We start from the raw sequence: 13945 nt of genomic DNA on the forward strand, positions 1-13945 counted from the left end.
TTGTCAGAAAGTTCTTCTTTATGTTTAGTTGGAATCTCCTTGCTTGTAATTTGAATAAATTGGCTCAAGCCCTACCTTCTGCAGCAGCAAAAAAAACAAAACCCCCAAAACAAGCTTGCCCCATCACTCATGACAGCCCTTCCCTTATTTAAAGATGGCTGTTGTATAACCTCTCAGTCTTCTCCAGGTCAAACATACCCAACTCCTTCAAGCATTCCTCATAAGGCTTGGTTTCCAGACCCTTTGTCAATATCCTTCTCAAAATGTGGTGTCCAAGTGTGGCCACAGTGCTCCATTTGGGGCCTGATTAAGGCAGAATAGAGAGATACTATTACTATCCTTGATCTGGGCACTACTACTATGGATGAAGCCTAGAATTGTGTTAGCTATTTTCACTGCTGCATCACACTGTTGACTCATGCTAAGCTGGTGATCTACAAAGACCTGCAAATCCTAAGTGCTTGCAGACCAACTGCTTCATTATGTGTTCCGGGACCCTTATTGGTACTGACATCAAACTGACTGGTTGGTGGTTGCCTGATCCTCTTTTTGAAGATGGGACATTTGGCTGCCTCCAGTCCATAGGGTCATTTCATTATCACAAGAGAGTTAAGCTGTCTTGTCTCAAAAGTCTTGCTCAATCTGTAATTGCAAGAGAGGCTAAACATCCATGCTGATTTTGTTCCATCATCAACATCTGTCTCAGATTATTTGTGTGTTTCATAGCACAAGGCAGGGGACAGGTAAAAGCCACCTGAAGGCTTAAGTTGGACTACAACTCCCATCATTCCTAGCCAGCATGACCAGTGGTCAGGGATGATGGGAGTTGTATTCCAACAACATATGGGGACCCACAGGTTGAGAACCGCTGGCTTAATGCTTTGGTTTAAGGAATCGTTGATGGATCTTGGGGTCTCAAATTTGAGCGGCACCCTGTGCGATGCCAAAATTCAGCACCCCTCTGCCTCTCAAGTTCTGAGATAAGAACAGAAATCCCGGATTTATATTGATACTGAGAAACAAACTGTGGCTGAATCTCTAGAGCCAGCCCAGAAGTAAAAGGAGGAAATGATGGTGTGTAATGTGTTTGAAACACTTTGGGTCCACACTATTACCACTGGCAATGCACAGATATTCTAACAATATTTCTTCAACCAAAATTCAGAAAGTAGCCCTCTTAAAGTGGCTTACCCTCTGCCTCATTTTCTCCATAAATTATGTTATGCCATATTTATTTTTATTTGTATATTAAATTTGAAATACAGTGGTACCTCGGGTTACATACGCTTCAGGTTACATAGGCTTCAGGTTACAGACTCTGCTAATCCAGAAATATTATCTCGGGTTAAGAACTTTGCTTCAGGATGAGAACAGAAATCGTGTGGTGGCAGCGCGGTGGCAGCGGGAGGCCCCATTAGCTAAAGTGGTGCTTCAGGTTAAGAACAGTTTCAGGTTAAGAACAGACCTTCAGAACAAATTAAGTTCTTAACCCGAGGTACCACTGTATACATTATTTTCTAAATCTGGCGTTGATAAAGTTGCTCCTGTCTCCTTCAGTCTTCTATGGAGCAAAGGCTTCAGAATGCAATACCTTTTCCTTTCCAATCAGCACCCAATTGGTGGGCTGTCCGCTTTGAGACCTAGTGATATAGCTATACATCCAAGGAAAACAGTCCCATATATCTACAGCCCTGTTTAGGAAAAAATTTAATATCTGAAGGACTACTGTATTTTAATATTTTGTTGGAAGCCGCCCAGAGTGGCTGGGGAAACCCAGCTAGATGGGCAGGGTATAAATTATATTATTATTATTATTATTATTATTATTATTATTATATTACTACTACTACTACAATGGCTGAAAAAATGTATTACAGTGGTACCTCGGGTTATGAACTTACCGTATATACTTAAGTATAAGCCGACCCGAATATAAGCCGAGGCACCTAATTTTAGGACACAAAACCGGAGAAACTTATTGACTTGAGTATAAGCTGGTTCACCACACCACAAACCTGGTGGCGGTGGCAGCGGAGGAGGAGGAACAAGCAGCCCAAAGGGGCTGCTTTCAGGACGCTCACTCCTCCTCTGCCACCGCCAACAGGGGCAAAGGTGGAGTAGGAGGGAGCAGCCCGAAAGGGCTCCTTTCGGGCTGCTCATCCCTCCGCCGTCACCTCTGCTGCTCACAAGAGCAGGCATAGGAGCCCGGTTGGGAGAGGCACAGCGCAGTGCAGGGCCTCTGCCAACCTCGGCACCTGTGCCTGCCCTTGCAAGAGGTGGGCGGCAGCGGAGGGATGAGCAGCGAGAAAGGGCTCCTTTCTTGCCGCTTGTCACTCGAGTATAAGCCAGGAGGCTTTTTCAGCATAAAAAAATATGCTGAAAAACTCGGCTTATACTCAAGTATATACGGTAATTCGTTCTGAAGGTCCGTTCTTAACCTGAAACTGTTCTTAACCTGAGGTACCACTTTAGCTAATGGGGCCTCCCGCTGCTGGATTTCTGTTCTTATCCTGAAGCAAAGTTCTTAAACTGAGGTACTACTTCTGGGTTAGCGGAGTCTGTAACCTGAAGCATCTGTAACCTGAGGCATCTGTAACCCGAGGTACCACTGTATTAAAAATATTATTATTATAACAATAGCAGATAAAACTACTCTGTGCATTCATGGACCTCTGCTCCTCCCAGCAATCACTATTCCAGTATCTTAAGGGAAATACTGTAAAACAAATGCACACAGGAAGCTATCTTATATTGTGTCAGATGATTGGTCCATCAAGCTTGCTGAGTGGCAGCAGCTCTCTCACCAAGGTTTCAGGTAGGAATCTTTCCCAGCCTACATGGAAATGCCATGTACAGGCTCTTCCCATAGCTGTCAACTTTCAGATTTGAAAATAAGGGATCAGCAGCCGCAAAAATAAGGGATCAGCAGCCTCACCTGTCCTGGGGACAGTCTACAGGATATCCTACAATCCGGGATAGCAGCAGGAAGCAGCGGGAAACGGCACTGGAATAAGGGAATTTCCCACAAAAAAAGGGAAGGTTGACAGCTATGGTTCTTCCTCCACTTACAATTTCAAATATATCCAAAGTAAAACAGAGTAAGCTGTGGGCCACAGCTCAGCACTACCTCTGGCACAGCCTGGAGGGGAAGTACAGTGGTACCTCGGGTTAAGTACTTAATTTATTCTGGAGGTCTGTTCTTAACCTGAAACTGCTCTTAACCTGAAGCACCACTTTAGCTGATGGGGCCTCCTGCTGCCGCCGGAGCACGATTTCTGTTCTCATCCTGAAGCAAAGTTCTTAACCTGAAGCATTATTTCTGAGTTAGCGGAGTCTGTTACCTGAAGCATATGTAACCCGAGGTACCACTGTATCTGAACGGGGAATGCTAATGTTTTCTTTACAGGCTCAAACCATGCTTTATGATCCCGGGCATACATTAAACTAACCAGTAATCCCAGATCAGAACTAATAAAATAATCCAGTGGAGGGTGTGGGATGGAGGCTTGCTGCTGATCAATCAGGCACTGCTAAATCATTATTTCAAACTACATCCAAAACAGGGGTCCAATAATGTGTTTTGCAGCACCTAAGTACCAAACATACCCTCACAGGGAGCAGATTCACTCTGCTGATGAGTATCAAGCACATTCAGCACTCGGATTCTTTCTTTCTTTTTTGGAAAATTTTCTTTAATTATGCAACATAAGGCAGCCTCCCCACGACTCCATGTTGTCAGCAGGGAAGATGCATTTTGAGGAGCTGGACATGAGCAACGAAGAATGACGAGCAAGGAAAATTTAAAGCACTTTGCTTGTGGCTCAGCACCCACATTCATTCCCAATCCCACAACAGATAAACTCCATGTGCTCCTTACAGTAGTAGTAGTATTAGGCAGCTTTTCTTTGTTTTTTAACAAAGTACAATCAAGTACTAAATTCTCACTAATCTGCAGTTAGGTTGGCTAAAAAATAAAAACAGAATGTATGATCAATTCTGTCCCAGATACTAAATTTGCTGCTCCCTTTTCATACTTCTTTGTTTTAAAAGGTCAAATTAATACCAGGAAGATCTAGATGAGTCAAGATTTCCTCTTCCTCCACTGGCAAAGAAAGCAGGGGAGATGCAATGTAAGACGTATCAACCAGCTGCAGAACCTACTGGATAACTACTAATGTTGCAATCCTACGCACTGGGCACTAGTCTTGAGTAGGCCTAGATAGGACTGGGCTCTAAGAGCTGTAGTTATTTTAAAAAATTACACCCCACCCTTCCAATGCACTCACATTGCCCAGAGTTGCCAACAACAATTAAAATACAAGCCCATAATAAATCAATGTAAAAACAGTTAGCATTATGCCTCCTACAATGTAAGGTTTCCCCAACTGGCGGCGGTGGAGCTCTTACAGATTTAGCAGTGTAGACAGTGGCAAGGCAAGCCCGCTCTGTGACGACGACGCACTCTTGAGTGGGGTACAAAACAGCCCCTTCTCAAGTAACGTCGTATTCAAGTCTTACACATCTGCAAAACAGAAATAGTAACAGCCATTGGGATGCTCCTTCTTAATGGTTCTGTGGGGGGGCCTGGGGAATTCTGACGGGCCTGGCTCTTGCGACATGGAGCTGGAGCTGCAGCTGCTGCTTCTGCTACTGCTTCCAGCCATTGGTGCTCTGACTCTGTCCTCCACCAGTGGGGACCCAGGGCTCAAGTACCCCGAGGTGGTCTGAGTAGCAACCGTAGCAAAGGTGGTTGGGCCAGCATTGTTTTTCACATAGACATTTTTAATCGCCACTAAAGTATGTGCTGCCATGCTGAGGCTGTTGTTGAGATCTTGCATGCCTTGCTGCAGCAGCCGGAGATTATGGTTGATTGTATCAAAGCCAGACTGGATGATGTGGAGCTGGTTCTGCTGGATCTGCAGGAGATCCTCTTCTGTAATTTCACTGGGGTCTATCTGGGGCTGAGTTTTTGTTTTGGCTTTTACTTTTCCACAGGGGCCTCCATTTGGCAACCCCAAAAAAGGGAGTGGCTCCTGGCTAGGAGGAACTACAGACATGTCCTCTGAACTTTCTTCTGGCTCCACGACTTTGACTACTATTTCTTCTTTTAGATTCATCTTCTCCACACATGGCTGGTGGGATGGGCCTGGATCATCTGTAAAATCTAAAAAGGTAATAGAGGAGGGGGAGAAAAGAGGTTAGACTTCACTCTCTTTGGGGATTCAGCTTCTGGCTACCAGCCTATCATAACCACATAAAACCTTGCCTAAATTTATCTCTAGACTATAGAGTTTTTATTGAGTTTTTAGCTTCAGCTGGCGATTAAGATATACATGAAACATGTCTGCTAATTAGGTGACACCTGCCATTGCGATAGCTCTTGCCCCTTGCACCCCCATCTGTGCTGGAGCCCCCTCCCCAATTTTCAACAGCAGTGAGGAAGAAAAGTTGCACAAGACATCCGTTCTGCTCAAGGACATAAAAACCACTTCTAATAATTTTTTAAGAGAGAGTGATATTCAACAGTACCACTAGCTATGTTTTCCCATGTGGCACTTGATCCCACAGCCAATCCCTGCAGAAAGCAGCTTTGCCAGCTTTGTGTTTGGTACTTGCTTCTCAAGTGCTAACATAGGGCTGGCTAAGCCGTTTGTGGTGCAGTTCCCAAGAACCAGGCTGCTGGGCACTCTGGAAGCCTTGTGCAATCCCTTGGGTGGGACAACCCACCTGTCAAAGTTGGCCCACAGGGTCAAAAAGGTTCCTCATCCCTGAGCTAAATTATATATCATGCCTTGGTCTGTGATTAAGATTGCGCCCAGTTATTATTAGACAGTTTCCCACCTTTTAAAAAGAAATATATGCACAATTGTGTCAGAGAAGCAAAACTCTCAATGGGATGAAGAAGCTTTTTGAGCAGAATGCCTTGCTAGCATCATGTAGGAAACAAAGAGTAGGACAACAATTGGTGAAATCATTTCAAATCTGACTACCCTATGTATGCTATCCCGAGCAGTTGGGAGGAGAGGGGGGATAAAAATGTGGGTGGCGGGGACGGACAAAAGATGCTCAGCACCTATCCAATACTCCTTGCTGGTCATCACATTGATTAAGTATAAATGACTGACAATCTATAACGGGGAAGGTGGCGAAAAACGCTGCGTTTTGTATACTGCTGCAGGCATTTCAAATTCTGAACTGAAGCTGCAAACTAGACATATTGCATGTAGACATGCCCATAGATTGAAGTTCTTAGTACCTAATAGCAAATAACATGCGCAAAAAAAGTGAAGAGTATTAGAAGACTGTGCTTGGAATGAAAAGTTGGAAAAACAAATAGGCAAGCACTTTAATAGGCCGAATGTCTATTTTTCATAAGTAATATGCAAATTGCTTTTTTACTTTCCTAGCCTTTGAAACAATGCAATGTTTATTTCAGCTACAGTGGAGACTGAATTAAAATGGACTTGCTTCCACCTTCTCCTCCAGATTAACATTAAAACATAAGAAGGGTGACTGCAGAGCACATGGTATGCATGCAAAAGGTTAAAAGGGCAATATATAATATATGCCAAAAAATAGATAAGGTTCAGTCCCCAGCATCTCTAGAGTAGTACTACAAAAGACTCCAGTGTGAAACTTCCAAGACAGAGCACCCCTGCCTGTAAGTGTAGAGGAGACTGAGTTTGATAACTTGTGTTCACAAGTGACTCACTAACTTTAGCATATAATTCGCTTGTCCCGTTGTGAAAGCATCCTTCACAACAGAAAGGCCCACTTGTCGTGTCGACTCTTGGACTCCAAAACCTATCCTCGGGGCAAGCTTTCTGATACTTTTTATGGCGCAGTCCCAGTCAATGGGGAAAGCGGGGATGGGATATGGCGAGCGATCCTGAGCATCTGCAACTGTTCCAAAAGCTGTGAGGACAGAGAAAAGGCACAGCAGGGAAAGCTCTGTAGCGGGGAGAGGACGGGAGCGGTCCCTCGCCCCGCTTTGAGGATTTGTGGGGTGAGAAGGGCAGCCCATACACGAGGCACCAGCTGTGAAAGAAGGAACCCCCGACCTGCGCAGGCGGGAAAGGCAGGCGCCGGCCAAGGTGGAAGCCCCAGGATCGCAGCAGAGAAAGGGGCTTCCTGCTACCCGCCTCCCTCTTTTCCCTACTCACCGATCTCCGCCACCGAAGCGGCGGCGGCGGCAGCTCCGGGCAAGTCGAGCGTGTCGATGCCGCCGACGATGGGCAGCGCCTCGCTGGCGGCGGCGGCCATCCCCGGGGCGTAGGATCGGAGGTGGTCGGGGGGCGAGATGTCCTCGGCGGCCATGAGGAGGCCGAGCGAGGCCGGGTGCGGGACGGGCCCCTGGGTGACGCGGCAGAGCTTGCTCCGGTCGCGGCGCTTGAGGTCCCGCCAGCGCTTCTTCAGGTCCTCCACCTCGCGCGGGCAGGCGGCCACCGGGTTCACCTTGTGCCGGATCAGCTCCCACACTTTGCGCTTCTGCCCCGGGGATGCCCGGCCGGGCCCCGCCGCGAACAGCACCTGCTCGTGCTTCAGCACCTGCTCGATCAGCACCTCCGTCTCCGCCTCGTTGAAGTTGGCCTTGCGCCGCTTCGGCGAGTCGTCCGCCATCCTGAGCCAGCGGACCGACCGATCGATCGCCCGGCGGGAGCCGCTGCGGCCGGAGCGCTGCGCCCGATTGCGCTGCGCCCTCTGCCCGCCGCCGGCTCTAGGCCAAACCCCGGGCCCGACTCGGGAAGCAAATACCGCGCATGAGAGGAAAAGACGCGCAAACCCCCGGCGCAGGCGCCCCGCTTGTTGACACGGGAGGGGAGGGGGGAGAGGAAACGCTGCTGGTGCCGCTGCTCCTCGGCGGCGGCTCCTCCTCTCAGTCCGCCCTGCTTACATTTGCGCCAATCCCCGCCCACTAAATCCTTCGCGCCTCCCAATGGGAAGCCTTGCCGGGCGGCGGCCGCGGCTGCCTGAGAGTTCTGAAGCCACGCCCACTTTCCCAGAGACTGGCGGTTCTGAGGGATCCAGGGCAGGGCCGGCGCGCGCGCGCGCTTCTTGCTGCCCGGGCGCTTGCTCTAATCCCGCCTTCCCTGGGAGGGAGGGACGGCGGTGGCCGCGAGCGTCCGGGGTGGGGCGCGCGCTGGCTCTCCCTGGCGGCCCCCGCGCCTGGCGTTCTATCAGTGCGCCCGCCCGCCCGCCTCCTCTCTCTTTCCCCACCCATCCTCCACGTGCTGCGCTCTAACCCGGAGTTAGAAGGGAATTAGAACACGCCCCCCGTGTGGGGTTTTTTTTTTTTTGCGGCTTCTTTTTTTTTTTAGGGCTTTTTGGCGGCTTTTGGGACGGCGGCGAGGGGTGGCGCCCACGCTCCTTGCGCGCCCGCCCCGGAGGCTCGCCCGCGCGGTGGTGCTAGAGGAGGAGGAGAGAGGTGGGCATGGCGGCTGTTTTGGAGCTGTTGCTGCAGGACGAGGTGGCAGCCAGCGCTGTCGTGCGGTGGCTGAAGGCGAGCCAGAGCCCCTGCGCCGTGGAGGTAAAACGCGCAGCGCCGCCCTTTCGTCACCCCGCCCTCGGTTCGAGCGGGAAGTTTCCGGGAAAACGGAGTTGATGCCGGCCTTCAAAACTCTGCGCTCCGAAAGGGAGGCGGGAGGGAAAAAATAGGTCGACAACTTGAGGTTTCCTCCTCTGGCGGGATGCTAAGTGGGAAGTTGCAGCATTCAGGCCTGCGCTGTGTGAGCTCCTGAAGGGCTCTTGCGGTAGCTCTTCGGGAGCCCAGGTGTATATATGTGCCCCCCTGAGGCAGCCCTTCCCTGAACCTGAGAGCCCTGCTGTGGAGTTGGTGGGACTGAGTTGCTGTGCGCCCTTACGAGCCCATCCCATATGCAGCTTTAATGATTCAGAAACAAGACCTACGGAATTCGTTGGAAGTTGCAAATAACCGTGCACAGGATTTCAGCCATAGTCGAAATCACATTGACGCCTCTCTTCTGCACATGTGTGAACGACCATAATTTTCAAAGCGGTGTGGATGCACAAAATATCGTGGAGGGGGGACTTGCACACAGGAGAGCAGGCTTATACTTCATCGAAAAGTTTCAGTCTTTGGTCTACCTGAAGCACGGTGTTGGATAACGATCTGGGAAACGAGCGATCAGGGTTCAGAGTGTGCATGAAGCTGTCTAAAGCAACAGATTCCACATACTATATCCTCCCTCCCTCTAGTATCTTGTATAGGGCTAGGGATTCCTAGGTGATTAGCAAGCCAGTTCTGTGTAGATCTATTCAGAAATAAGTTCCTTTTAGTTCATTGGGGCTTCTATCTAAGCATGCATAGGATTGAAGTCTAAATCACTTAATTTTATGTCTGATGAATGCCACAGCCTGTTAGTGTAAAGTGGGTCAGTAGTGTTTGAATATATTTTTGTATTTGTTTTCATATGCTAACTTGTGCATACCTGATTTCAAAGTGGTTCTTTTCTGTTTTCTGTGTTCTGCATTCATAACGATGAATTTCACATTAAAACTTTTTGTGTTACTTGTGAAAATGTTCTCACTCAAAACCTTTGGTGTATGGCTGGAAGATGGGAACTAGCCACTTCTTTTGTCTTGGTTCAATTAAATGAAAAATACACTCCCCCTGACAAAGCGAAGATGCTAACCAGTAGTTGATGGGGAAGCTCTAGTTATTGCACCTAATGGTCACATCATATGATCAAGATATATAAAAAAAGCATTGCATGAAAATTGCTAGAATCGTGGTTCAGTGATTGAGTTCAAAGGTAATGCTAAATGTTATGGCATAATGTTAGAAAAATGAGCTACAGAGAGTATTGGGTTCATGTGTTCTCACCCCACCTCCTGTTCCATTGTGAGGAGACTGGAAGCTTATGTTTCCATTGTAGTGCTGTTGTCGTTGTTTATTACATACTAACAAACAAAAACAATACTCCCCAGTATAAAAGGCTGTAGGTTGCTTAATTAGCCAAAGGCCTGGGAGAAGTGAAATGTTTTTGCCTGCTGCCTAGGGATATGCTATGAAGGTGCCAGGCAAGTCTTCTTGGGGAGAGCATTCCACAAGTGGGTAGCCAACACAGAAAAGGCCTGGTCTCGTGTTACCACCCTCCAGACCTTTCTTGGAGAAGTCACACGATAATGAGCACAGGGTCTGGGTCAGTTCATATAGGGAGAGTGTTGTTCAAACCCTATACTGTTGCAAATCTTTACTATGGTTTGTTGAAACAAATCAGCTTTATAAATTATGCTTTGAAGTTGGCATTTTTTAAACAAACAGTAGTTGAGATGAACAACTGTTTGTTTAGATTTGCTTGATGTGACAAGATGCAGTTAGTCTAAAACAGAAGTAAATGTTTCCAAGCTTATTTTTTCAGTCATGCTGGAATGGTAGGTGCATAAGTTACAAGGGTTCTTGTAATGCTAAATCATGATTCAACATTATGTCTAAATGAGGCCCGTATATCTTCTATCACCAGTTCAGCATGGAAGCAATATTGCTAAGGAACACTAGAGGGCAATGTACCTCCTGCTCAGTGATATTTCTCACTTTGTGCAATGTACTACAACTGTTACTCTAAAACTATCTGATGTGGACTACCAATTTCCCCCCACTGTGCCAGGGCCCAGTACCATATTTGGTCCCTGAAGTGTAGCTCCCAACATGGGCTGTGGTGGAGTCACTGGACTGGCAGCCAATGTTTTGTGGATCAACATCCACTTTGAGTAGTATGCTGCTGCATTAAAGTTGCATTCTAATCCCACAGCCTAGGGAGTAATCCCATTTGATTCATTATTAGGTCTTTTGGGTAAATGTGCTTAGGATCATACTAAAATTTCCAAGCTTTAGGGACGAATGTCTACCTTTATATAGCTAAATGACTAAATAAAGTCTCTGGCTACAACAATGGTGAAACTTAGTAAGAACAGTAGTAAATCATGTGTGAGAAAAAATAAGTTCCCTGCTTTAATCAGTTGTGAAGAATGTTTGCTTCCTGGTTTTATATCCTTTGAATGGAGTTAGTCTTTTCAGATTGGTTCACTTTGCTTTATATGTTCATAACCGCCTTATTCTTATAAAAATGGCAAAATATCAGTTACTTTATATCCTCTTTTCCTCTGTTTCTTTTTAAATCAAGTTTATATTAACCATGGTTTGTTTTGTTTTGTTGGTGTGTGTAGGAAAACCAAGTCCACCCCAAGCTATCCCTCCTGAACTTGCTTCAGAAAGACTTTGTGCCTTTTTTGCTGAATTATTTAAGGGAACAGACTAGTCGGATACTGACCAATGGACCACCTACTCCTGCTAAAGCACCAAACTCCAAGCTCCTGGGAAGTTCTTCTAGTTACAGGAATCAAAGGCTGGGGTCCGAAAGGAGGTCTCGTAGCATCGCAGGGTCTGGCAGTAGTCGAGGGCAGCTTTTCTTTGATTCAACTCCCATCACCGGCAATTCTGCCTTGGAATCGCATGGATCTTCTGTCATTACGGGATCAAGCTTATTGGGTTCATTCAGCGAATGCCTAAATATGGATTCTGGCACCAGCACGAGTTTTGGTTCAAGCCCCATTTTTTCTCGCAATGAGAGGCGCTCTGCTCAGAAAATAAGTTTAGGGAGTTTCCTTGTTGCTACCCCAGCGAGGAGGGGCAGAAGAAAAGGCAGCGGCTCTGCAAGTGCCTCTGGCCGGCCAGTGGCACAAGACGCGGGCAGAGGCTTGAATGAAGAAGTAAAAGGTGACAGTCCATCACTGGGTTCATTGAGGCACAGGAAACAAGATGAAGTGAGCCCCGTCTCTACAAGTTCCCCACCCGACCAGCTTAACCTAAATGACTTGGAGGAATTTCCACTCATGTGTGCCGCTGGAATGGCAAAGTAAGTCTCAATGCAAAGCTTTCTCAATTCCCACTGGTATCTATTGAGAGAGTAGTTTTACAGCTTACTATTCTGTCAGAGATGGGACGCAGGTGGCGTTGTGAGTTAATCCACAGAGCCTAGGACTTGCCAATCAGAAGGTCGGTGGTTCAAATCCCTGCGACGGGGTGAGCTCCCGTTGCTCAGTCCCTGCTCCTGCCCACCTAGCAGTTCGAAAGCACGTCAAAGTGCAAGTAGATAAATAGGTACCGCTCCAGCAGGAAGGTAAACGGTGTTTCCGTGTGCTGCTCTGGTTCGCCAGAAGTGGCTTAGTCATTCTGGCCACATGACCCGGAAGCTGTACACCGGCTCCCTTGGCCAATAAAGCGAGATGAGCGCCGCAACCCCAGATTCGGCCACAACTGGACCTGATGGTCAGGGGTCCCTTTACCTTTACTTATTCTGTATCAGTAAATGGGAGGCAGGTACTACTTCTAAAAATGGCCCCTCCCAGAGCAGGAGCAGCTTGCCAGGTGGGCAGAGGGCAGAGCCACAGCAGTAAGCCTCTTGACACCAACATTGCTGCTGTTTACTCTGGGGGAGGAGGTGGCAATGAGTTCAGGGCTGTGCTGGCATACTAATGGAGCCAATCCTGAGCATCCACTGGTGCACAGGGATGCACAGCCCTGACCTTGCCACGGCCTCTCTCCTCTCAGTAAGCAGCCGTGACACCCCAGCTGGGAAGCTTTTGATGCTGTTCCACCCCACTAGGTGGACAGCTCCTGTCTCTCTGGTTTGCTCTGGAGGGGAGCACTAGCTCAGTGCTCCTCTCTCCCAGTGCTGGGGCCTAGAATGCCCCTTTTCACTCCTTGGCTTCTGTTTGCCAGCCACCTTCCAAATGCCATCGTTTAAGTCCCATTCTCCTCCCTTGCCTTGAGATTCTGAAGCTAGCTTTGCTCTAAGTAAGCATGTTTAAAGTTGATATATGTTTGCTTGATTACTCTTAAGCCTGAACTCTGGCCAAGGTATTCTGTGATATTTTAATACCTCAGACAATATCTAGCGATATTGTGGCTGAAAGATAGAAGCTTGTGGTAGCAGCTTCTCTCTTTTTTAACCTGCTGTTGGACAAGGAGCAGAACTATTTCTTAGTAAAACTACATGTTTTATACTTTGATTTCTCACTTCAGACTTCCATTTGTGCTACTCTCTCTAGGCACAAGTCTATGCTTTAAAGCTCTGTGCCTTGAGTGCTGTTCGTTTTTTTTTGTCTAGGCGGTTTCCCTGCGAAAACCTGCATTTTACCGCTGAATAGGAGGAAACGACAATCTCTGGAAAGCTCCACTGTTGTTTGCTTTGATCCAGCATTAAAACCTGGGTTTTCCTGAGGAAAGCGCTGGAACAAATAAACAAACAAAAAACACTCCTTGGGCACGGAGCTTTAAAGCCTAGACCTATGCCTGGAAATGCAGCCCAAAAGGAAGTCTGGATGAGCCCTTGGTTAGTGAATCCAGGACCATAGTAGTATGTGTCATCAGCTGGCTTCCGCACAGGTGATTGGAGCAGAGGGATAATATACTGTTGTGTTTTCATCCTCTTGATCCAGTTTTACTTCCCGTTTCAGCAAAGCCAAACCGTCGAGAAGAATCAACCCTACTCCAGTGAGTGCTGAGCGAACCTTCTCCAAGCCCAAGATGTGCTTCACCTCCACTCCTGTTGGCCAGTCTCAAACTTTTCAGTCTCGGTCCGGAACAAGTCCTGAAGCCCTTGTTATTTCTCAAGAAGTGACCCTGTCTTCCAGTTCGGGTAGCCTTCAGGAGGAGAGAGAGATGCTGAAGAAGGAACGGTACGTTATGAAATCTGTAATGGGGTGCTTAGTGAAGGGAAGCATCTGTGATGTTAGAAAGGTTGATTTACATTGCCTTAGAGAAGTAGAGCTGAATGGCCCATATTGTCTTTTTGTGAACATGCCCCATTTTATTATGCTTTCTGTATTGATTTGCTTTTGCACACTGCATAGCTATGTGGTATAAAGAATGAATGAACAAACAAGTAATATTTCTAGGGGCTGTAATTTGAATACAGTGGTA

At 47.4% G+C, this 13945-nt stretch overlaps 2 protein-coding genes across 3 annotated transcripts in view; one reads left to right on the forward strand and one right to left on the reverse strand.

The window, feature by feature from the left end:
* Positions 1-3666: 3666 nt before the first annotated feature.
* Positions 3667-7620, reverse strand: LOC310759687 (uncharacterized protein; the record flags this gene model as incomplete). Its single annotated transcript, XM_083607294.1, has 2 exons — positions 3667-5164; positions 7164-7620. 2 exons carry the CDS (start codon positions 7618-7620, stop codon positions 4515-4517), a joined length of 1107 nt encoding a protein of 368 aa, XP_083463420.1. The 3' UTR covers positions 3667-4514.
* A 696-nt stretch (positions 7621-8316) lies between these two features.
* The window catches only part of CDAN1 (codanin 1), a 30615-nt gene continuing 24986 nt past the window's right edge, over positions 8317-13945 (forward strand). The window contains exons 1-3 of one of the 2 annotated variants that reach the window (XM_083606252.1): positions 8317-8527; positions 11188-11876; positions 13480-13701. In XM_083606252.1, the coding sequence (XP_083462378.1) occupies positions 8432-8527; positions 11188-11876; positions 13480-13701 (1007 nt within the window). In that variant the 5' untranslated portion in view covers positions 8317-8431. The remainder of the gene's footprint in view (positions 8528-11187; positions 11877-13479; positions 13702-13945) is intronic. The other variant, XR_014546298.1, reaches the window with a different exon arrangement.

This window comes from Podarcis filfolensis (assembly GCF_964270895.1).
Source record: "Podarcis filfolensis genome assembly, chromosome: 1".
Classification (NCBI taxonomy): Eukaryota; Metazoa; Chordata; class Lepidosauria; order Squamata; family Lacertidae; genus Podarcis; species Podarcis filfolensis.